The 23,663-nt window shown below is 45.3% G+C and overlaps 2 protein-coding genes across 3 annotated transcripts in view; both read left to right on the top strand.

Annotated features, from left to right (window-relative positions):
- LOC144508672 (14-3-3 protein beta/alpha-1-like) overlaps positions 1-6,102 on the top strand; it is a 48,998-nt gene extending 42,896 nt beyond the window's left edge. For both annotated transcript variants that reach the window (XM_078236917.1, XM_078236916.1), the window contains exons 5-6: positions 743-838; positions 3,888-6,102. In XM_078236917.1, the coding sequence (XP_078093043.1) occupies positions 743-838; positions 3,888-3,944 (153 nt within the window). In that variant the 3' untranslated portion in view covers positions 3,945-6,102. The remainder of the gene's footprint in view (positions 1-742; positions 839-3,887) is intronic.
- Positions 6,103-15,329: 9,227 nt separating this feature from the next.
- LOC144508667 (embryonic polyadenylate-binding protein-like) overlaps positions 15,330-23,663 on the top strand; it is a 29,673-nt gene continuing 21,339 nt past the window's right edge. Inside the window, exons 1-4 of the mRNA XM_078236910.1 lie at positions 15,330-15,535; positions 17,520-17,713; positions 19,758-19,873; positions 21,879-22,018. Of these exons, the coding sequence (XP_078093036.1) occupies positions 15,343-15,535; positions 17,520-17,713; positions 19,758-19,873; positions 21,879-22,018 (643 nt within the window). The 5' untranslated portion in view covers positions 15,330-15,342. The remainder of the gene's footprint in view (positions 15,536-17,519; positions 17,714-19,757; positions 19,874-21,878; positions 22,019-23,663) is intronic.

The following is a 23,663-nucleotide window of genomic DNA, read 5'->3' as shown; positions in this document are numbered from 1 at the left end:
TTGCGCACACATCCCATACATACAGTCTCTCCCAGGCATAACATTGTTGGTCTGCGGCTGTCAGTCCATTCACTGGTGCCTGTGCTGGTCCGGGCCTGTGTGTAGTGACAGGCTGTCCTGTCTGGAGACAATACACATCACTTTAACCTGTGCTTAATGCTCCCTCCACCCACATTGTCTGTATCTTTAAGATCTGGCTGGGTGTAGGGATTCGCATTCTAATCAGTATTCTATAACTTGATTTTTGTGTCTCTGTGCCCTGTTTGAGAGCACATTTCCACTCCATCTGACGAAGGAGCAGCGCTCCGAAAGCTAATGGTATTTGCTACCAAATAAACCTGTTGGACTTTAACCTGGTGTTGTTAAAACTCTTACTGTAGTGACACCATCAGACCCTTCCTCACAGTCAGTGATCCTCACACTCTGCCTTCCTCACATAACCACACTCTCTGGATTAGTCACAATGTGCCAGTCCCCCTGCCTTGGCCTCACGCTAGAGCTGTCCTCTCCATCACTTCTCGGAGCCGTTACGGCCCATCTCCTGCACCGTGTGTCTCACAGTGCACTAATTTCACTCCCTCGCTCACCCCACCCAAAACTCGGCACCACGCTCGTTGAGATCACGACTTGACACTCCAAGCACCTTCAGCACAACGGGTGTAGCAATTAACTGACTGCAGGAGTACTGAGCAGCCAGTTGTTTGCAATGATAATGAATCTCACCCTTTCCTTGTGTTTGCAGGCATTCGATGATGCAATTTCGGAGCTGGACAAGTTGGCTGACGATTCATACAAAGACAGCACCTTGATCATGCAGTTACTTCGGGACAATTTAACTGTAAGTATGACCAAGAGGGAAAAAGCTCCCAACCATTGCATTGAAGTCACTTTTTTTAAATGGTCTCAATGCACATCCAATTCAAGTTGTGTTTCAGTTTGGTGAGTGTGAAATACTGGCAGAGTGTGCTGAATCTTTACCTGCTTTCTTACTAATGATTCTCTGTATTTTAAAAGAAAGTCTACTTTAAAATGCCCCGAGCCGAACACTGCGGATATTAGAGAGAACAGGAGAGTTTCAGATCAATTCCCTTTCACCATACTGACAGAGTGAACTAAATCATTAACCACTTTCACACCAACATTTCCCTGCACATTTAAAGAAAATCTGCTTTGAAGCAGTTCTGATCAGGGCTGGAAATACTGGAAGAAGTTAGTGATTTAGCAATTTTTAAGCAAGTCCCGAGGCAGGGAAAGTACATGGAGATGAGGAGGAAACATCAAAAGGAAGCGTTTCTGATAGATAAAAGCAAATTACTGTAGATACTGGAATCTGAAACTTACCGGGGAGGCGATGGCCCAGTAGTATTACCGCTAGACTATTAATCCAGAAACTCAGTTAATGTCCTGGGGATCCGGATTCAAATCCCGCCACGGCAGATGGTAGAATTTGAATTCAATTTTTAAAAAATATGGAATTAAGAATCTACCATGAAACCATTGCCAATTGTCGGAAAAACCCATCTGGTTCGCTAATGTCCTTTAGGGAAGGAAATCTGCCGTCCTTACCCGGTCTGGCCTACATGTGACTCCAGAGCCACAGCAATGTGGCTGACTCTCAACTGCCCTCTGAACGAGGACAACTAGGGATGGGCAATAAATGCTGGCCCAGCCGGCGGCGCCCGTGTCCCACAAATGAATAACAAAAAAAATCTGGAACAAAGACAGAAATGCTAAAAACTCTCAAGCAAGTCTGACAGCACCTGTGAAGCAAGAATAGAGCCAACGTTTCGAGTCTCGATGACCCTTTGACAGAGCTTCTGGTAGGATCTATCAGGATTTCTGACGGGCTTGAAGGCGGGAAAGATCAAATTATTTTTAAAAATGATAAAATCCAAGCGGGCATGGTAATGGGACAAGCACAGAAACAAAGGCTTTCTTTCGGACTCAAAACGCCTACTTCTGACCCTGGATGGAGGATCCGGCAGAACTCATTCAGCGCAGGAAACCTCGGAAGGAGTAGTGCAGAGCACCTGCGCAGAAGTCATGCCTCTCTTTAAGGCAATACCTGTTGTATTCTGGTCAGAAAGTTTAAATGCTCAGTGTATGAATGAATGTGTACATGGGTAGCAAGGATGAGGGAAGTGGGTAGGGTAGCAGCTAGCTGGTGTGGGGAGGTCAGGTCATGGTGATAAGGACGAGTGATGTTGGGGATGCTGAGTGGGGATTGGGTGGTTGGGGCTAGTCTAGCTGGGTGGGGTCTGAGGGTTGGAGTGGGTGCTGAGAGGCTGTCGGATTGAGGGGGAGTCAAGGGAGTCATTTTTGTGTGTGTGTGTTGGGGGGGCTGAGAGTCAGAGACTTGAGGGCACCAGGGAGCAGAGGAATTAATTGCCCACCAGAAGTCCAAATTTCCCAGGTGCTTCCTATGGAGCCTGTCATTCTGCCCAGCCGGAGACCAGAGATTCAGCACCAAAAGAACAACAAAATCGTTACCAATAAATGCTGCCCACAGTTTGAAGTTGTCCAACTCAATATTGAATTCAGAAAATTACAAAAGTGACAGTGGAGCCTTGCATTTACACTCGCAACTTCCTTCACTTATCTACCCACCACAATTTTATCGACACATCACCCTTCCCATTTTAGTTGATGTGACTGTCTACATACCTGACATACATTCACCTTCAACTGCTGTCATTTGTCCTGCTTACCTGTCTGCTATTTCCTCTTCACGATAGACTCAGCGAGGAGGCAGCGGATAAACAAACGTTCACTTGTTGTGGGCAGCAAGTAATGATGAGGAGGTTTAAAATATAAAAACAGCAAGTGTCTATTGCAGATATACTGAGTGCTGGGTAAAGCTTATTTTGAATGTTGTATGAAATATTACAGTGGTATAGTAGGGCATTGGATTAGTAATCTACGGACTGTAGGTGGGATAGAGGGACAATGTGATGATGCTCTTTCAATTATAGAATCATAGAAATCATAGAAACCCTACAGTGCAGAAAGAGGCCATTCAGCCCATCGAGTCTGCACCGACCACAATCCCACCCAGGCCCTACCCCCATATCCCGCCGTATTTACCCGCTAATCCCTCTAACCTACACATCTCAGGACACTAAGGGGCAATTTAGCCTGGCCAATCAACCGAACCCGCACATCTTTGGACTGTGGGAGGAAACCGGAGCACCCGGAGGAAACCCACGCAGACATGAGGAGAATGTGCAAACTCCACACAGACAGTGACCCAAGCCGGGAATCGAACCCAGGTCCCTGGAGCTGTGAAGCAGCAGTGCTAACCACTGTGCTACCGTGCCGCCCCCCCCCCACGGGGTTATGTCTCCTGGAAATAAAGTTGTGATGTGGAGATGCCAGCGTTGGACTGGGGTAGGCACAGTAAGAAGTCTCACAACACCAAGTTAAAGTCCAACAGGTTTAAGAGCATTTCTGATTGAGGTGAAGGGAACTAGCAGGAGATTCCTGAACAAGCTACAAATTTGGAGCCTAAGCAACACTGGAATTAACATTCGGAAAGTCTCTGTACACGATGATGAAAATGTGGATTGAATTCTTCAAAGCTTTTAAGGATGGAAATTAATTTGTGGTGTTTTAGTGGGAACGTAGATGCTTACTTATAAGAGCATCAAGGGCAGTGAATCGGAATAAAGATGATCGAGCTGTCATGGTTAACCTTGACTGATTCCTATTCCTGTGTTCCAGTGCAGTGATCATTTTCTGTATTACCCTCTGAAACGACCCATCTGTATTTGAATCTTATTGGAGTTAATTTAATTGAGATGCTACAAGCACTTGTTTTAAAATAGGAAACCTTTTCCTTGCTGCTTGATTGTTCCTCGGTTTTTAATATAGTTTTTTCTCTTTTCCAGTTATGGACATCAGACAGCCAGGGAGATGAAGGGGATGCTGGTGATGGGCAGAACTAAACCATCTGTTACACTTCCCCATTGATTTATTTTCACCTGCTCTTGTCTGGCCAAACTGCCCCACCATTCCCCCTCTCCTCCCCTTATTCCTCTTTTTCAAAGCAATGCATACCATTTCTTTGACTCCAGGATCGCCTGCACAGAGCTTCACACCAGCATGCTGTACTCTGATGTGCTGACACAACACTGGGCTGGAAGAGCCTGACACCGGGGACAGTGCTAAGCTGCCCTGTCTGCAATTGTCGGCTTAATTTGGCTGGATGTCATGGTGTAAAACCAACTGGAAAATGCCTCAGAATTTCTTTGGGCACCTAGCCTGGCCCCTCATCCTATTGGCGGGGCGGAGGGGGGGAAACAGGGAGAAGATTAGGGGGAGGGAAGAGGGTGGAATGTGCTAGAACTGTATTCTATGAGCACTGCTTGGTGAGGGACTTGCTGCTTGTTAAATTAATCAACTCTGGAAGGCGGAGGGCTTCCATGATTGTTTCTGCTTTGTGACCTAAATAGACCCGGGGCTTTCATTCCCAAGTGCTCACTGGCACTCTCCTGCCCTGCTCAGTGAGCACGCTCTCTTTGGGTTGCGTCTGGGGATGACTGAGGGACTGCCCCAGTTTTGCTGTGGCCATGGGTTCTTCTCCAGTAATCATGGGAATCTCTAGCGAAGAAAATGTTGGTGGCCTCCTTCATTTCAGGCAGCCTGGATATCAGGGCCACTTTGACACCGTCAGATTGCCAATCGTGCCGGTGTTTGACCTGCCGGTGTTAAGTTCTGTCAAAACAGGCTCACCATCTCCCCCCCCCCCCCCCCCCCACTTTCTCCTTCCACACAAGTCATTGGGACACACTTATCACTTTCCGAGTTCTGGCTGTGTTTTTTGTTCTGTTCCTAGTGTCTGGAGATTGATTGCAGTGCTCAATTAGCTCTGCTGTCTCCGTTCACTCTGCTCTGGGTTCCCCTTGCACCCCTCCTCCTCCTCCTCTTTTCCTCCACCCCACACCATCCCCAGACCAGAATGGGGACTGTAACAGTTTGTATACCATTGCAGCCACTTGTTATTCTTCCTAGTCTTGCATTCACATCCTGCCAGCTTTTCCTCGAATCTTGACATGTTTTTTACTTGCACAAACCTCAATCACGTGGTGTAATAACTGGTACCTTCAGCAACCTCCCCTCCCCTCCAGTCCAGCTTTCATTCTAATCACTATTTGAATAAATGCTTTTGGTATATTGATACTAAACTATTTAAGTTTCTTCAGATTTATCACACAAACTTAGACCTTTCCCTTCAACTTTCTGCTCCTGATACTATGGACTATCCTGGGTGAGTGGGGGAAGCTGCATGATCACGTTTCAGTTCGCAGTTCCCGAGTAATGCTACTTTTAACGGTTTCCTAAAATTAGAACCATGGGCACGGAAAAGTGCGCAGATTTTATTGGTGCAGTCCAAATTGATTTCACCCCCAATCAGCCTGCTTAAAATACTACCTCTGTCCAAATGTGAATTTTGGCAGAAAGACTGTAATCGACTTAATCTTTCCCACTGGTATCCTGAATGATGAGCTGCACAGTTTATCAATGTAGTACAATAGGTTCTGTGCATGGACTGAGTGATCTGATAGTTCTCGGTTAACACAGCTGCTGATGTGCACAGTAGGGAAAAGGGTGACACTATCCTGCGGGAGGGAAAAAGTCCTGGGCGGAAACGGACAAATTGGTCAGTATCCTAATGAGTTTCCTGTTGTCTTTTTTAGTTACATTCCACGGATGTATAATTCCGTTTGTCCTTTATATCTGTTGTCCACTGGAGAACTCACTGTGCACTGAAATAGTAAATTGAAATCACTTTTGACTGAACAAAAATGCAATTGAACTCTAGGTGACCTCTGATAGTGAGTGTGGAGCGGATTCTCAACACGTGTCTGTATATCTCATAGCTGCCTTCCTGCTTTCTTTTTACTGACCAGTATTCTGCCTCCAGTCGCTTCTGTGACCGTTGTAGCACGCACGTGATTGTGGAACAGTAGTGCGACATATTAAAAAGAAACTTTTTTTGATGTACGAATAGATTTGTGTAAGTCTTTTTAATGGTCTGTGGGAGAATAAATACAGACCATGTACACCACAGTTCAATCAGAAAATAAAGGTTCTATCGATTAACTTGTGTCATCTGTTGTCTCATTGGGGAACTTATTGTTGCTCCCTAGGTGGGGATTATTCTGTTGTCTCATTTAACACTAAATAAATCTTAACGGTGCAGAGGAGATTTACTGGGTAACACCAGGGATAGGGGACTTCAGTTATTTGGAAAGACTGGGGTGGCACAGTGGTTAGCACTGCTGCCCCACAGCGCCAGGGACCTGGGTTCAATTCCAGACTTGGGTCACTGTCTGTGTGGAGTTTGCACGTTCTCCCCGTGTCTGCATAGGTTTCCTCCGGGTGCTCCAGTTTCCTCCCACAGTCCAAAGATGTGCAGGTTAGGTTGATTGGCCATGCTAAATTGACCCTAGTGCCAGGGAATTAGCAGGGTGTAAATGTGTGGGGTTACGGGAATAGGGCCTTGGGAGTGGGATTGTGGTTGGTGCAGACTCGATGGCCTCCTTCTGCACTGTAGGGACTCTATGACTGGAGTGGCTGCCCTCCTTCAAGCACTGACAAGGGGAGATTCCATGGATGTAGTGAAAATTATGAAAGGTTTTAAAGAATAGGTGAGGAAAAACTATTTACACCAATAGGGTCAGTAACTAGGCAAGACATATTTAAGGTAATTGACAGGAATCAGAGGAGATGAGAATTTTCTTAATGCAGCAATTATTATGGTCTGGAACGTACCACTTGAAAAGGTTTGGGGGGGGAGTGCGGAGGGTGGGGAAAGGAGGAGTTCAACGGGGAATTGTATACATTTTGATAAATTACAGATTCGCAGGGCTATGGGGACTAACTGGACAGCACTTTCAAACAGACCCAATGGGCTTCTGTGCTCTAACATCCTAAACATAGATGGATTTTTTTCTAAACTTATCTTCTCCCAGTCGACCATCTCCTTAATGTTTCCAGGTTTTTTTGCCTGCACATTCCTATTCTGTTATTCACCCTGCTTAAAAACACATTTTGGGGTAAAGTTGCTTTTTCTACGAACAGAGGGAGGCCCTTTTGTGCCTCAAACCTGTTCACCATCTAATGAGATCATGGCTGATCTGTGACCTAACTCCATATCCTAGCTTTATCCAATGTCCCAGAATACTTTTGGTAACTAAATAAGAACCTCAAATTTAAAATTAACAATTCGGCACCAATTTCCACTTATGGAAGAGTGTTCCAAACTTATAACACTCTTAACAAAGTGTTTCCTAATATTACTCCTCAAAAGTTTGGCTCTAATTTTTAAACTATGTCCACTCATCCTAGACTCCCAACCAGTGGAAATAGCTTCTTTCAATCTACCATGGGGCAGCACAGTGGTTAGCACTGCTGCCTCACAGCGCAAAGGACTCTGGTTGGATTCCAGCCTTGGGTGACTGTGGAGTTTACATGTTCTCCCCGTGTCTGTTTGGGTTTCCTCCGGGTGCTCCGGTTTCCTCCCACAATCCAAAGATGTGCAGGTTAGGTGCATTGGCCATGCTAAATTGTCCCTCAGTGTACCCGAATAGGTGCCGGAGTGTGGCGACTAAGGGATTTTCACTAATTTCACTGCAGTGTGAATGTAAGCCGACTTGTGACACCATTAAATAAATCTGTGCTGCACTCCCTCCAAGATCAATGCATCCTTCCTAAGGTGTTGTCTGACCAGAGCTGAAGTATTAGCTCTATCTCCTTGTACTCTGGTCCTCTGGATTATAAAGATCAGCATTCCATTAACCTTTTTGATTGGTTTCTGTACCTAGCCACAACATTTTGATGATCTCTGCACCAGGACCTGCAAGCCTCTGCGTTTCTCCTATTTCTGCTTTTTCACAATTTGTAAAGTCTCCTGTTTTTACTTTTGAATGGCCTCACATTTGCCTCCATTAAAATGCATTTGCTACAGTTTTGCCCATTCACTTAATCTATCAATGTCCTTGTAATTTTGCACTCCATCCACGCTGCCTAAAATACCAGCTGTGTCATCAGTGAATTTGGGTATGTGACTTTCTATCCCATTTTCTTAATGTCACTGATAAATATGCGAAATGGTTGAGGACCCAACACATTCTTGCAGGATGCCATTAGTCAAATCCTGCCAATTATGGGATGTTGGGCATTCCTGGCAAGACCAGCAATTATTGCCCATCCTTAATTGCCCTTGAATTGAGTGGCCTGTGAGGTCATTTCAGAGGGCAGTTAAAAGTCAGCCACATTGCTATGGATCTGGAGTCACATGTAGGCCAGACCAATAAGGACAGCAGATTTCCTTCCCTGAAGAATGTCAGTGAACCGGATGGGCTTTTACAACAATTGACAATTTCCTTGCACCGATACTGAGACTCATTTTCAATTTTGGATTATATTCAACTTAAATTCCATCCAGCTGCCATAGCAGGGTTTGAACCCATATCAGAGACAATGGGCAGAGAATGAGTCAGTGAGCATCAGCCAATGCGATCCTTACTGAGTGCAATGCTTGCCCCATCAATCTCTGCCTTCATTCACATAAAGTAGCCTCATATTCCCAGGCATATTGGATATTGACCAGTGATTTGATTGAGGTTTTTTAGGAATTGATAGAGTAGGTGCCATCTGGGTGGCACAGTGGTTGGCACTGCTGCCTCTCAGCGCCAAGGACCTGGGTTTGATTCCAACCTTGGGTGACGTTGCAATTTGCACTGTCTGTGTGGATTTCCTCCATGTTCCCGGTTTCCACCCACAGCCCAAAGATGTGCAGGTTAGGTGGATTGGCTATGCTAAATTGCCCTTAGTGTCTAAAGATGTGTAGGTTGGGAAGACTAGCAGGGTAAATGTGTGGAGTTATGGGAATAGCGCATCAGAGGGTTGGTGCAGACCTGATGGGCTGAATGGCCTCCTTCTGCACTGTAGGGATTCTATTCTATGATTCTAGGAATAAGAAAGTTGCATTTCTATGGCCCCTTTGATAACCTCAGGACATCCCAAAGCCAATGATGCATTTCAAAATGTAGCCACCGTTATGTAGGAAACATGGCTGCAAATTTGTTTTAAAAAAAGGCAACTGCTAAAACAAACAATGCGATTATGACCAAATAATCTGTTCTTAAAGATGTTGATTGAGGAAGAAATATTGGCCAGGACACGGGATAAATCCTCTGGGTTTCAGAATACTGCTCCAGGATCTTACATGTCCATCTGAGTGAGTTTAACACATCTGAAAAACAGCATCTCTGCCAGAGTGTTCCCTGTTTCTGGACTGGCTTCTCAGTGTAGATTCCCAGCGTGGGTCACTGCCTGTATGGAGTCTGCACGTTCTCCCTGTGTCTACGTGGTCTTCCTCTGGGTGCTCCGGTTTGCTCCCAGTCTGAATGATGCGCAGGTTAGATGCATTGGCTATGCTAAATTCTCTGTGTACTCGAACAGGCGCCAGAGTGCGGCGACTAGGGGATTTTCAGAGTAACTTCATTGCAGTGTTAATGTAAGCCTACTTATGACACTAATAAATAAACTAAACAGCTTAGATTTTTTTGTGTTTGAGCCTCTGGAATTGAACTTGAACCAACAACCTCATTCAGGTAAGAGGGTTACCCACTGAACTGGAGTTGAGGATAAACAGGGAGAAACCTTTTCTTCCTGGTGTACAGGTATAGGACAATGAGACCTAAGCTTCAAAATCAGAATCAGGCCACTCACTCAACGAGAAGATAGGAAGCATTTCTTCACACCTAGCTTGGTAAAAGTGTAGAACTCTCCCACAAGAAGCACATCCCAATGTAAGTTACTGACCTGAAACATTAACTGTTTCTCTCTCTGAAGACACTGCCAGATCTTTTACATATTTCTGGCATTTTCTGTTTTTATTTACAAAAGCAGTGGATGTCACCGCAATTAATAATTAAAAATATGAGATTGATAGTTTTGACTGACTAGGACAAGAAAGAATATGAAACCCAGGCAGATGGACAGAGTTAAGATTCAGAGCAGCCATGATCTCATTGGTTGGGGGAACTGAAGAGATGGGTGGTTATTGGTCCCTATTAATGAAGACAATGGTTGAGCTTTTTAAATACCTTGCATGCTGATTTGTAGAATTTTAGAACAATGAGATGGCACCTGACAGGAAGTGAAGACAAATGGCTGAAATTGAAATTCAGCCAGGGGGAAAATTATACCCCAAAAGCAATAAATAACAGATGCAGGGCAGCACTCCCTAATTGTGATGCTCTCCGAGTTGAATAGCCCAACCAAACGCTACACCTGGGCTTATGAATGAAGGATAACCACATGGACGCTGTACCAGGAAGCTTTCCTGAGCTTGTGATAGAACATAAGATTATATTCAAATATCTTGGCACCTACATATGTACACAATAATTCCAAATGCTTCCATTGATGAGGAACTCATTTGAATTCCCTCTAATTGCAATTATATAATTAACTACAACTTAATCAAGGCAGAGAAATCCCAATAGATTGTTGATTTAGACAGTTTATTTAAATATCTGCTGATCGCCCCCTTCCCACCCCCCTGGTTGACTTGCTGAGACTCTATACCTGGCACTATTTACCGCAGGAAGGAGTGCAGCGGTCTTCATGGCGGAGGTGTGAAGACTTGGTTGGATTTTGTATTGACCATATAAAATATAAAAATCATTTTAAAAAAAAAAGAAAAACAGTATCTTTAAAGAGAAACAGCAGCAAGACGACGTTTGATAATCGCGGTTAGTGAGAATTTTATTTTTTTTGGTAATGTTGCAGTAGGTTTGTAGGAAGCATTGAAACTACAAGTTTGGGTTTGTTGCAAAGTGGGAGCCCGTGGGAAGCTTTGGGGGAAAGATTTGTCTGGGTTTGGGGTGGGACTGTTCCTCGGCGTGGGTCCAAATGACTCTTCTCCTTCAACATGGAGCAAAGTGACATGGAACTGAATCTCTCTCCTCCAATCTTAGACCGGGAAATTGGAGTCAAAGTTTCATCAAAAACTCTCCCCGGCCTGTCTGAACCTCTTCCTTGTCTTCAGCAGCCCGGTTGGTTCAGAAAGTTTGGTACATCTTGATGCCACGGATCACTGGAATGGGAATTGGAATGGGTTCCTGACTCATTCACAATATTACTTTAATCAACTTTTTTTCACATGAGGTTTGCCACCGCTGAGAATCTGGCTGGAAATTGAGACAAAGTTTAGCTGCGTCAAGTCCAGTAGGTTTTGAAAATGTTGTAGTTTGCTGTACAGTGAATCCTTGCAGTCAATACTCACCACAGCACTCTTTACTTTAACTGCACATTAAAACCGTCACTACCTTAAAATAGTCGTTAACAAGACTGCCTCCAAAACTCCGTCAATATCTCTTTGATTAGCCCTTATTTTTTTTAACTCACGAGGTTTGAGTCGGTCAAATGTCTGATAGCGTTCTTCATCCCCTAGATTTCAACAGCTATTCCCAGAGGTGTACCATGTTGTGTTAACTGTTGAATAATTCAGTCCTCTTTTGTAATCATTTACTGTTTGGAGGAATGAGTGAGTCTGGCACTGAATTACACACTGATCTTCATATCAATCAGGAATATCCCTCCAATTCTATTCCAGGCACAGTGGTTAGCACCGCTGCCTCACAGCGCCAGGGACCCAGGTTCAATTCCCGCTTTGGGTCACCATCTGTGTAGAGTCTGCACGTTCTCCCCGTGTCTGTGTGGGTTTCCTCCCACAGTCCAGGTTGATTCGCCACGTTAAATTCTCTGTACCCGAACAGGTGCCCAGAGTGTGGCGACTAGGGGATTTTTCACAGGAACTTTATTGCAGTGTCAATGTAAGGCTACTTGTGACACATTTTTAAAACAAATAGTAGATGTACTTAAAATGCACCTGGTGTGTTACAGTAACCTGCGGTTATCCATTGGTCCATCTGTTATACTAGTTTCTGTTCGCTTGGAGGATGGATTAGTTAAGAAATGCTGCCACCACTGATCTGCCCAGGGTTTGAGTTTGTCCATTCTGTCAAACGGGTTAATTTTAGTGTTTCATTTTGGTTATGTTTGCTCCCAACACTGTTATCATGGACAGGAAATGGTGGGGGGTGTTAATTTAAACCACCCCAATTTCCCCACTCTATAAAATCCTGATTTCTCCCTTTTTCTAATGATGGCATATTTTCCCTAACCCTTAGATTTGGAAATGTTCCGATCCACTGTTAACTTGCATAGTAAACTCGAAAGTAAATTGAAAATAAAGAGTTGGTTTATTTTTATACGCACGAGGGGTTTCTCGATGTCCACCCCTTTACACTCTCACAATAAGTGGGGGATAAGGGAAAAGGAATAGGTGGCACGGCCACAATAAAATACAAATCCAGAATCAGAATGGGAATGTTCCTTCTGAGGAGAGATTGGTTGATTGTAGAATTCCCCCATTTTTCTCAAAGTGAGGCTGACATAACAGGCGAAGTCACGTAGAGTGAGTCAGTCTGGAGGTGCGAGTTCTGAGGTTCCAGCAGTTGGCAGGTTTGATGAGGGTCAGAGTTCTTTCTGCTGCCACTGGCTTTGGTGGTAGACAATACAGGCTGTTGCCTGGAGTTCTATCCACATTGGACATCAGTAACTGCTCGAATTCAATTCCAGCAGATGATATCACAATGCAGCTTGGGATTTATGTGAACAACCTGCTCAATGTTGGACACAGGATGACTGGAATCTTGAGTTTTAATAGCAATGAGGATTCCTTTTTTGTTTTTGGAGATAGCTGGCTTTGCATTAACTAACTGATGCATTCTTTGTCAAAACCATGGTTTTAAGACTAATGCTTTGACCATTCATGCTGTTATGGGAGGTCTGCGAACATTTTCCATCATTGAGTTATCTGATCCTGAGGCTTCCATCCTAATCATCGGAAAATCAGGGGAGTGGGGGGGCTGGGGGTGAACTGGGTGAACCATTGGATCTGAATAAGATCAAATCAGTCCTGTCTCTCCTGCCAATAACATCATTGATGCATGCAGATTCACGGACAGGGCCTGTCTTGTGTTGGTGTGGGTGGGGAGGAGGGGGGCTCATATTGGTAGAGGACAGATTGTTAAGGAAATGTTTGCCTTTACTGTTCTGACAAATGGGAATGTTGAAGAATCCCTTACAAATAAAAGGACTTGCATTAATATAGTACTTTACACAACCACATATCTCAAACTGCCGTCCAGTCAGTGAAGTATTTTTTTGAATCAGTAATGAGAGAGTGACCAGATCACCTGTTTTTCTGTGTGGGATGAATATTGACCAGGACACCATGCTACTCTTCAGACTAATGCAGTGGGGTCTTTAAATCCACCTGAGGGGGCCTCGGTTTAACATTTGGTATGAGAGACAGCAGCTGTGATAGTGCAGTACTGTGGAATATCACAGGACAAGCATCAGTTTGGAGATTTGTGCTCTGCCTAGGAATTTGTTGAGGGAGGGGCAGGATTGGCAACTCAACATTCCAGGATATAGAATCTTCAGATGAGACAGAGGAGGAGGCATTGCATTATTGGATAAGGAGTCAGTTGCTGCAGTAAGGAGAGATGATATCTTGGAGGGGGTGTTGACTGAAGCTTGGTGGATAGAGCTTAGGAATAGAACAGGGGTAGCCACATTGTTAGGTGTTTATTACAGAGTCCCAGATAGTCAGCGAGATATTGAGGAGCAAATGTGTGCACGATTCGGAAGTGTGTAAAAACAATATGGTTTCAACTTTCCCAACATTAACTGGGATATACACAGTGTTAAGGGCTTGGATGGAGTAGGTTTTTAAAAAATGTGTATAGGAGAACTTTTTAAATCAATATGTGGAGGATCCAACAAGCGAGGGAGCCGTGCTGGACCTGATTCTGGGGAATGAAGCCAGACAGGTGGTTGAGGTGGTGGTGGGGGAGCATTTTAGTGATAGCGATCACAACATGGTGCAATTTAATCTTGTTATGGACAAGGAAATAGACAAGTTGGAAAAAAAAGTTTTGGATTTGGGGAAGTGGATTTTAGTAAAATTAGGCAGGATCTGGCCAAGGTAGATTGGGAACACCTACGAGTGGGGAAAATCTACAGAAGAGCAGTGGGAGGGGCATTCAAAAAGGAAATGGGGAGGGTGCAAGCCCAGCATGTTCCCTCTGGGGTGATAGGAAGGAGTAACAAGCCCAGAGAACTTTGGATGACTAGAGATATTCAGGATACAATGAAAAGGAAAAGAGACTTTTAGCAGGTAAAAGGGGAGCAAAGTAATGGAGTACAAAAAGTGCAGGGTGGAGCTTTAAGAAAACAATTAGGAATACAAAGAGGGAATAGGAGAAAGCTCGGGCTGGCAAAAGTAGGGAAAATCCCAAGATATTCTATAAGCATATCAATGGGAAGAGGATAACCAGGGAAAGAGTAGGGACCAAGGGGACAATCAGTGGGTGGACCCAGAGGACATTGGTGGAGTGTTGAATGAATACTTCACATCTGTCTTTGCCCAAGAGAATGAGGAAGAAGACATGGAATTCGGGGCCAGTTACCTGACATCCTTTTAAAAGGTACCTGGATGAGGCAAGTCATAACATTCAGAGCTATGGGCCAAGTGCTGGTGGATGGGATTAGGTGGGAGTTCAGGTGTTTCTAGTATGTCTGTGCAAACCCGATGGGCCGAAGGGCCTCTTCTGTACTGTATGATTCTATAATTGAACCTGGAATCTTGCCCTTCAGAGATGAGTGCAGTACACTGAACCATGGCTGACACGCGTTTGCTCTTTAGTTTTGAATGGTAGTTACTTTTTCCACAGGAACAGCATGGATTTATCAGCCTTCAGTGTCACTCCATTGTGTTTGTCTGGCCATTAGAAATTAATATTTTCCACATTCCAATCCTCTACCCCCCCCCCCCCTCCCCTTTTTAATCTGCTGGGTTGCAGGAACACCATTGTTAACCATCCAGTCATCGTAGTGAGTCTTTGATAGCTGTTGAACTGCGGGGGGCATCACAACTGATTTGTTCTCCATTACCAGCTGGCAATCAGAAGCTTCTGATAATAGTAATTTGCTGATGTGCAGTTAATGAGAGACAGTCTTCTCTTTAACCCCAAACCCCCTCCGTCCCTCCACTGAAAGACATTCCAAGATAGAATATGAACCTAAATCTGAGTTTAAGATTGTGATGCTTTGTTGCATAACATGCAACAACCCAATCTCTCTGCCTGCAATGCATTAAAAGGAGTTTAAGATTATTCCAACTTTAAGGGATTACAAATGCTTAGCTTCCATACGATGACTCTTAAAATATCTTGTAGAATTGAGCAACCACCAAAAATGAATGCATCTGGCCCCGGCTATCCGATTGCATCGCTGTACATTGGGGATCTGCACCATGATGTCACTGAGGCGATGCTCTATGAGAAGTTCTCCCCTGCTGGTCCCATCATGTCAATCCGAGTGTGTCGGGATGTGGTTACACGTCGCTCCCTGGGCTACGCTTACATCAACTTCCAGCAGCCCGCTGATGGTGAGTGGGGGGGGATCCGGGTTTGCCATTTATATAACGCTTGGGAGTGTTTTATTATCCTGCAGAGGAGGGAATGATACTTCCGGAGGTCTGTTGGAGAGAATTTAGCAACAATGCTTCCACATTTAGCTTGCAACATATAATCTGCTGTGGGAATGGTATTGGAACTGAGCTATACTAATGACAAAAGAAAGACTGTCTGAGACAATGCACTCCAACCCTAACCACTCAGTGTGGGTTTCAAGAAAGGTTTTCCTCGTGTCACCATTATTTATTTGCCAATCACCTTAAAGCAGTGTGCTCTAACTTTCAATCCTTCCGCCAATGGGAACAGTTTCTCTTCAACTCTCTGGGTCCCTGATGATTTTGAATAGCTCCTCTCTATAAGAGGAACGATGGTGAAAAAGTGATTTAAGAGAAGCTTTTACATGATGGACAAAGGGTATTGGGAGAAAACAAGGGAAGACATTTTGTCCTGGTTAACGAGTCCGATGGAGAGGGTTCATTAATTAAAGGACATTGTTATGAATCCGTGGTGAAGTTAGGAGAAAACATTCTATGAAGAGGATTTTTGGCACATGGAATATTTTGGTCTGGGGGAGTATTTGAATTAAAGATTATAGTGTCATTTTGAGTAGATATGGGGCTCTAGGGAGTACAGTGGGGGGAGATTGGGGATTCCTTTTCACTTGCTATAATGAACAGCCAGTTTACATGGATTGAGAACCGTTTAGCATATCTGAAACAGAGTAGGAATAAATGGGTCTTTTTCAAAGTGGCACGCGGTGATAGTGGGTTTCTGCATAAACTAAATGTAATGTTTACATGTTTGCTGACAACATGAAACTTGGGAATGGTGAGGTGGATGTTAAGAGGCTTCAGGGTGATTTAGACAAGTTGAGTGAGTAGGCAAATGGCAGATGCAGTATAATGTAGATAAATGTGAAATTATCCAATTTGGACAGAAACAGAATAGCAACGTATTATTTAAATGATAGATTGGCAAATGTTGATGTACAAAGGGATTTGGGTGCCATTGTACACTAGTCATTGAAAGCAAGCGAGCTTGCAGGTGCAGTTAGGAAGGCAAATGATATGTTGGCATTCACTGCAAGAGGATTTGAGTTCAGGAACAAGAATGTCTTACTGCACGTCTGCAGGGCCTTGGTGAGACCACATCTGGAGTATTGTGTGTAGTTTTGGTCTACTTATCTAAGGATATATTTGCCATAAAAGGAGTGCAGCGAAGATTCACCAGATTGATTCCTGGGATGGCAGGATTCTTAAATGAGGGGAGATTGGATTGACTGGGCCTATATTCACTGGAGAGTTTAGAGAGGGAATCTCATTCAAACCGTGTAAAATTCTGACAGTGTTGGATAGACTGAAAGCAGGAATGATGTGTCCTCTGGCTGGTGAGTTTAGATACCAGGGGTCACAGTCTCAGGATACGGGGTAGACCATTTAGGACTGAGATGAGGAGAAAAAGCTTCATTCAGGGTGATGAACATGTGGAATTCTTTACCACGGAAAGCTGCAAAAGCCAAGTCACTGAATGTATTTAAGAAGGAAAGATATTTCTATGTCGAGAGCTGTAGGGTGAGTGCAGGAGTATGGCGTTGAGATAGAGGATCAGTCATTATCACTTTGATTGGGGGAGCAGACTCTAAGGGCCGAATGGCCTGCTCCTATTTTCCATGTTTCTGAGCTGAGCGATCTGTGGTTTCTTGAAAAGCTTCAACGGGTGAGGGTGCTGAGTCGCGGGGGGGAGGGGGGGAAGGAAAGGGTGCTGAGTCGCGGGGGGGAGGGGGGGAAGGAGAGGGTGCTGAGTCGTTGGGGGGTGGGGGGGGGATGAGGGTGCTGAGTCGCGAGGGGGGGCTGAGGGTGCTGAATCGCGGGAGGCGAGGGCACTGAGTCATGGGGGGAGGGGGGGTGTGAGGGTGTTTTGACGGTAGTGAGGTTCTATTCTCTCCTGTTCCTGCAGCTGAGCGTGCCCTGGACACCATGAATTTTGAGGTGATTAAGGGACGTCCTGTACGTATCATGTGGTCCCAGCGCGATCCGTCTCTCCGCAAGTCTGGAGTGGGAAATATCTTCATCAAAAACCTGGATGAATCTATTGATAACAAAGCTCTGTACGACACATTCTCAGCTTTTGGAAACATCCTGTCCTGCAAGGTAAGAGTGTCGGTATGCGGGAATTCCAGATGGAGTTTATCCTGTTCCTCCCAGCCTCAAAATTGAATCTTCACCCTGATGGAGAGAGAGAGACTTGCATTTCTATAGCACCTTTTGTGACCTTAGGATGTCCCAGTATTTTACAAGCCAATGAAGGACATTTGGAGTGTAGTTGTAATTTGAAAATGCAGCAACCGGTTTGTGCATAGTAAGATCCCACAGATGTCAATGTTATAATGCCCAGTTAATCTGTGGGATTGTCAAGATTGTGCGCTCAGGTCTCTGGAGTGGGACTTAAACCCATAGTCTGCTAACTCGGGAGGGGTTGCTCCATCCTCCTGAGTCACAGCTGACAGCCCGTAGGGCCGCGTTCGTCAATAGAAACTGTCCAGAAATGTGGCTATGGTGACACGTGATCCAAATTTTGCAGAAAACCGCTTAACACGGGTAAATGTAATTTGTTTATGTGACAGTGTTCAGTGACAGGGAGGGTAAAGCAACCACAATGATCAACGCCCGCATGTACACACCTTCTCGCCATTTTCCACTGATCACTCGAACATTAAGTAGAGTTATAGAGGTTTACAGCATGGAAACGGGCCCTTCAGCCCAGCTTGTCCATGCTGCCCTCTATTTAACCACAAAGCTAGTCCCAATTGCCCACATTTGGCCCATATCCCCCTCTCCCCTTACCCATGTGATTGTCTAAATTTTGATTTGATTTATTGTCACATGTTAACATAGTGAAAAGTATTGTTTCTTGCGCGCTATATAGACAAAGCATACCGTTCATAGAGAAGGAAAGGAGAGAGTGCAGCATGTAGTGTTACAGTCATAGCTAGGGTGTTGAGAAAGATCAACTTAATGCAAGGTAGGTCCATTCAAAAGTCTGGCAGCAGCAGGGAAGAAGCTGTTCTTGAGTCGGTTGGTATGTGACCTCAGACTTATATCTTTTTCCCGATGGCAGAAGGTGTAAGAGAGAATGTCCGGGGTGCATGGGGTCCTTAATTATGCTGGCTGCTTTGCCAAGGCAGCAGGAAGTGTAGACCGAGTCAATGGATGGGAGGCTGGTTTGCGTGATGGATTGGGCTACATTCGCGATCTTTTGTAGTTTCTTGTGGTCTTGGGCAGAGCAAATGCTTTTTAAAAGACAAAATTGCATCCACCTCTACTACTACCTCTGGCAGCTCGTTCCAGACACTCACCACCCTGTGTGAAAAATTATCCCTCTGGGCCATTTTGTATCTCTCCCCTCTCACCTTAAACCTATGTCCTCTAGTTTTAGGCTCCCCTCCCTTTGGGAAAAGTAATGACTATCTAGCTGATCTGTGCCCCTCATTATTTTATAGACCTCCGTAAGATCACCCCTCAGCCTCCTACGCTCCAGGGAAAAAAGTCCCAGTCTCTCCAGCCTCTCCTTATAACTCAATCTATCAAGTCCCGGTAGCATCCTAGTAAATCCTTTCTGCACTCAGTCTTGTTTTGACACTAGTACAAAGCGTGTGAATCGGAGTATTGCGATCACAGGCTTTTATGAATGAATGACTTCATTGTGATCAGAAATGCAATTAGCCGATTGGTCACTTTCTCCACAGCTGACACATTAGGACAAGAGTGGTTGGAATGTGCAAACTGACTGGGACCTGGTTAAGCTGGGAAGCCGGGTGCAGTCACTTACCTGGTGGGGAAATGGGGCCAGGCAGAAGGATTAACCCTTTCACCCTCTGAGGGTCTGAGAGGGGAGGGGGTGTGTGAGTGGAGGGAATGGGAAGGGGGGGTGGTGTGAGTGGAGGGAATTGGGGGGGGGGGGTGTGAGTGGAGGGAATGGGGGGTTGGGGGGGGTGGAGATATTGGTGGGGGGAGGTATTGGGGATGGAGGTGGGATTGAAAAGTTTGTCACGTTCTGGTGATTGGGGTCTGTGTGTTGGCAGAGGGCAGGTTGCTGGGACAGACAGTACCAGGTGAATGTGGAGCCGGGGGTGACTCACCAAAAGCTGCACCGTGCTTTCTCAGTTTATAAAATCCATGATCTTCCTGTCTGCAGGTCGTCAGTGACGAGAGCGGGTCGAAAGGATACGGTTTTGTCCACTTTGAAACACGGGAGGCAGCCAACCGAGCAATTGAAACGATGAACGGGATGTTACTCAATGATCGCAAAGTGTGAGCTCTCCCTGGGAACGTGAGGGCTCGGGAGGGGGATCCGGGGAGGGGAGGGGAGGGGGGGGGTTCTGCCCCGAGAAGGGGGGTGCGGAGGGATCTGCCCTGGGGTTGGGGCGGCGGGGGGGGGGGGGGGGGGGCGGAATCCACCCCAAAGGAGGGGGCAGAATCTGCTCATTTTTAAATGTGGAATGCCACAACTTGTGTGTGACCCAGCAAGTGGTCTCATAACACCAGGTTAAAGTCAACAGGTTTATTTGGTAGCACGAGCTTTCGGAGCGCTGCTCCTTCATCAGGTGAGTGATGAAGGTGCTCCGAAAGCTCGTACTACCAAATAAACTGTTGGACTTTAACCTGGTGTTATGAGACTACTTGCTATGCCCACCCCAGTCCAACGCTGGCAACGCCACATCTGTGTGACCCAGGCAGTGCCGTGGCGATGTTAGCGCCATTCTCACCATCTTTGGCAGTGTTAACCTTGCGGAGATGTTGAGAATGAGCCAGCACACTGATTATAAACACATGTAAATATTCCTGAATTTGCATCGTTACGGTCCTGTTGATTTTTTTTTGTACTTTTCCCTGTAGCAGCAACAGCTCAGAGCAAGAGACAGCAACATGTGTGTTTCTGGGGTACAGACAGTTACCCGTTCCAATCAATTCCATCCCGAAATGTTGCCTTGTTTGAGCTGTCCTCCAGTTCACGCCGAGCTGTTGTGTGTTTTCACATCATTTCCAATTTCCAAACATTCTGTTGTTTGATGTTTAATTTCTGAATGAGGCCACTTTGTGTAAAATAATCCTCACCTGAGTGTCTTTCAGAGCCTCGAGTCAGAGATATTTCAGCCTGGTGATTGGTTATTGGGAGTGATGCCCCACCCACAGTGCCATGTGTGCCCCCTGCTGGTGATGCTGCCAATGGACAGTTAGACTTGAGGGAAAATCAGATCCGGTGCTAATTTAAACGTGGCAGCCAATCTTCACACAGCAAGATCCCACAAACTGGGACGTTATGTCCAGATACACTCTCATTTCAGTGCTGCTCGGCTGAATATTGACCAAGGCAATGGGTCCTGGGTCTTTGTGTCTTTCCCCATCCCTTGAGTTAGTGGGACGCAATGGCCTGATGGCATTATTGCTAGACTATTAATCCAGAAACTCAGCTAATATTCTGGGGACCCAGGTTCAAATCCGCCACAGCTGATGGTGGAATTTGAATTCAATAAAAAATACCTGGAATTAAGAATCTACTGATGACCATGAAACCATTGTCGATTGTCGGAAAAAACCCGTCTGGTTTCACTAATGTCCTTTAGGGAAGGAAATCTGCCGTCCTTACTGGTCTACATGTGACTCCAGAGCCACAGCAATGTGGTTGCCTCTCAACTGCTCTCTGAAATGGCTGAGCAAGACACTCAGTGCGAAGGCAGCTAGGACTGGGCAGTAAATGCTGGCCAGCCAGCGATGCCTATGTCCCATGAATGAATAAAAGAGAAACACTGGATGAAGTTGTGTGCTCCCCCATGAGGAACTTTAAGCCAATTTAACTTCAGCTCGGCTGTTTCTGAGCTCGGTGTCCAGAACAGGTGGATGTTCTCCAATAAACCACCTCTTCCACCTACACAGACTGGGACCACTTGGATTGCCTGCTGCACCTCCATCGTGGTACAGCCTTTTCCGAGCTAAGCTCAGGTCAGCTTCTGATGGATCTTCCGGTCGCTGTCCTTGTGTTCAGAGAGAGCAGTCTCTTCGTGTGTCTTCCTGTAACTTGTTTGGAAGACTTTCTTTGAGTGATGCAGCTAATCGATAGAGACAAATGTAGGGTCCAATAATGTGAGAATCTCCATTAAGGTGCAGCAGGAACTGAAAATTGAAATGTAGCCCCTCTGGGTTGTTACTTCAATCAGGCAGATATTTGCTAACCGCTTGTGTGAAAGATTTATTTTTTATTTGTTTCCTTTCCACTGTTTGCAAATGACTAATTTTGGAAGTTTGTGTTTGTAAAAAGATTTGTCGGACATTTCAAGTCCCACAAAGAGCGCGAGGCTGAGTTTGGGAGTAAGGTTCTAGAATACACCAACATCTACATCAAGAACTTTGGAGAAGACATGAGCAGCACCAAGCTGAGGGAAATCTTCAACGCGTTTGGTTAGTTTTGTGTTCATTTTGCAAACCACAAAAATCGCTCGTGATGCTTGGCAACTGTTTGTTTGTGGCATTGACCCCAGCAGTTAACTGGGTGCCCTTTGCCCTTTGCCCTTCTTGAGGCAGGGAATTGGGGGATGGATGGTTTCAGTCAGAGTCAAGTTGTTTGTTTGTGTAGTGCCTTGGGAATTACAGGAGCAACTGAGCCACTTGAGATATTTGGTCAAAGATGTAGGTCTTAAGAGTCTTCAAGGGGGGGAAAGTGAAGTGGAGAGGTTTAGGGAGGGAATTTCAGAGCTTGGGGCCCAGGCAACTGGAGGCATGGCCCGCCAATGTTGGAGCGCTCAAAATCAGGGATGTGCTAGAGGCCGGAATTGGAGAAACACTGATAGGTTAGGAGGTTGTGGATGTGGAGATTGTGATAGGGAGTATTGAGGTGTTGGAGGATGTGGAGATTGTGATTGGGAGTATTGAGGTGTTAGGTGTGGCGATTGCAATAGGGAGTATTGAGGTGTTGGAGGATGTGGAGATTGTGATGGGGAGTTTTGAGGTGTTGGGTGTGGCGATTGCAATAGGGAGTATTGAGGTGTTGGAGGATGTGGAGATTGTGATGGGGAGTATTGAGGTGTTGGGGGGTTGTGGGTGTGGAGATTGCGATAGGGAGGATTCAGGTGTTAGGCATTTGAAATTGAGGACGAGAATTTAAAATTCAAGACGTTATTTGACTCGGAGACGATGTGGGTTAGCGAGTCTGGATCCGCGTTTTGCAGTGTGTGGCAGAGTTCTCCTTTATTCTGAGCTTTGAGTTCCAATCACATTCCCACATTCAAATCCACCCCAACCTCCCAGACGTCTCAGCTAGCCAATCAGTAATCGAAGTGGTGCTACAGTTGGGCAGGGCGGCTCTGGTGGAGCCAGGCTGAGGTACTTGTGTTCAGTTCTAGCACTGGACTTCAGGAAGGATAAATTAGCTGTGGAGGAGGGAGGGGCTGGCAGATTAACCAGAATGATGTCAGGGTAAAATGGTTAAATTCTGAGGAGAAATTGTAGCTTGTAATGTCTTGAAGGTTTAAGGGGTGATTGAAGTGAGAGCTTTGAGATGATTAAAGGTATTGTTAGGTTAAGATGGGTCGATAGAGAGAAACTGTTACCTCTGGTGGTGGGAGGGGGAAGCAGATGGAACAGTTTGTACTCTGTACTGAATGTTAAGCTTTGTTCTCTTTCTCAATTGACATATGACTTAGTTTCAAAGTGGTGACGCAGAATTGGGAAGGGTCGTGTGATTGTCCTCCCCTTACTCCCTTCCCCCACCATTTTAAAAAGCTCTGTGGAATGTATTGGGACACGATGCTTCATCCTAATGCTCACTCTGGCGTATAAAATCCCACTCCACCTCTACAAGAACATAAATAGGAGCAGAGGCAGGCCGTTTGGCCCCTCAAGCCTGCTCTGCTATTCAGTACCATCGTGGCTGATCTTCCATCTCCACCATCTCGCACTAACCACTTTCCATAATTCCCTTAATATCCCAAAACTCTGCATTGAACATTCTCTGTATCTCAGCATCCACAGCTTTCTTGAGGTAGAGAATTTCAAAATCCACACCCTCTTGAATAAGGAGAGAATGTTTCACTCTGTCCTAATTGTC

This window comes from Mustelus asterias, chromosome 20 (genome assembly GCF_964213995.1).
Source record: "Mustelus asterias chromosome 20, sMusAst1.hap1.1, whole genome shotgun sequence".
Classification (NCBI taxonomy): domain Eukaryota; kingdom Metazoa; phylum Chordata; class Chondrichthyes; order Carcharhiniformes; family Triakidae; genus Mustelus; species Mustelus asterias.
The sequence above is the reverse complement of the archived record's forward strand: the minus strand, read 5'-3'. Positions and strand labels throughout refer to the sequence as shown.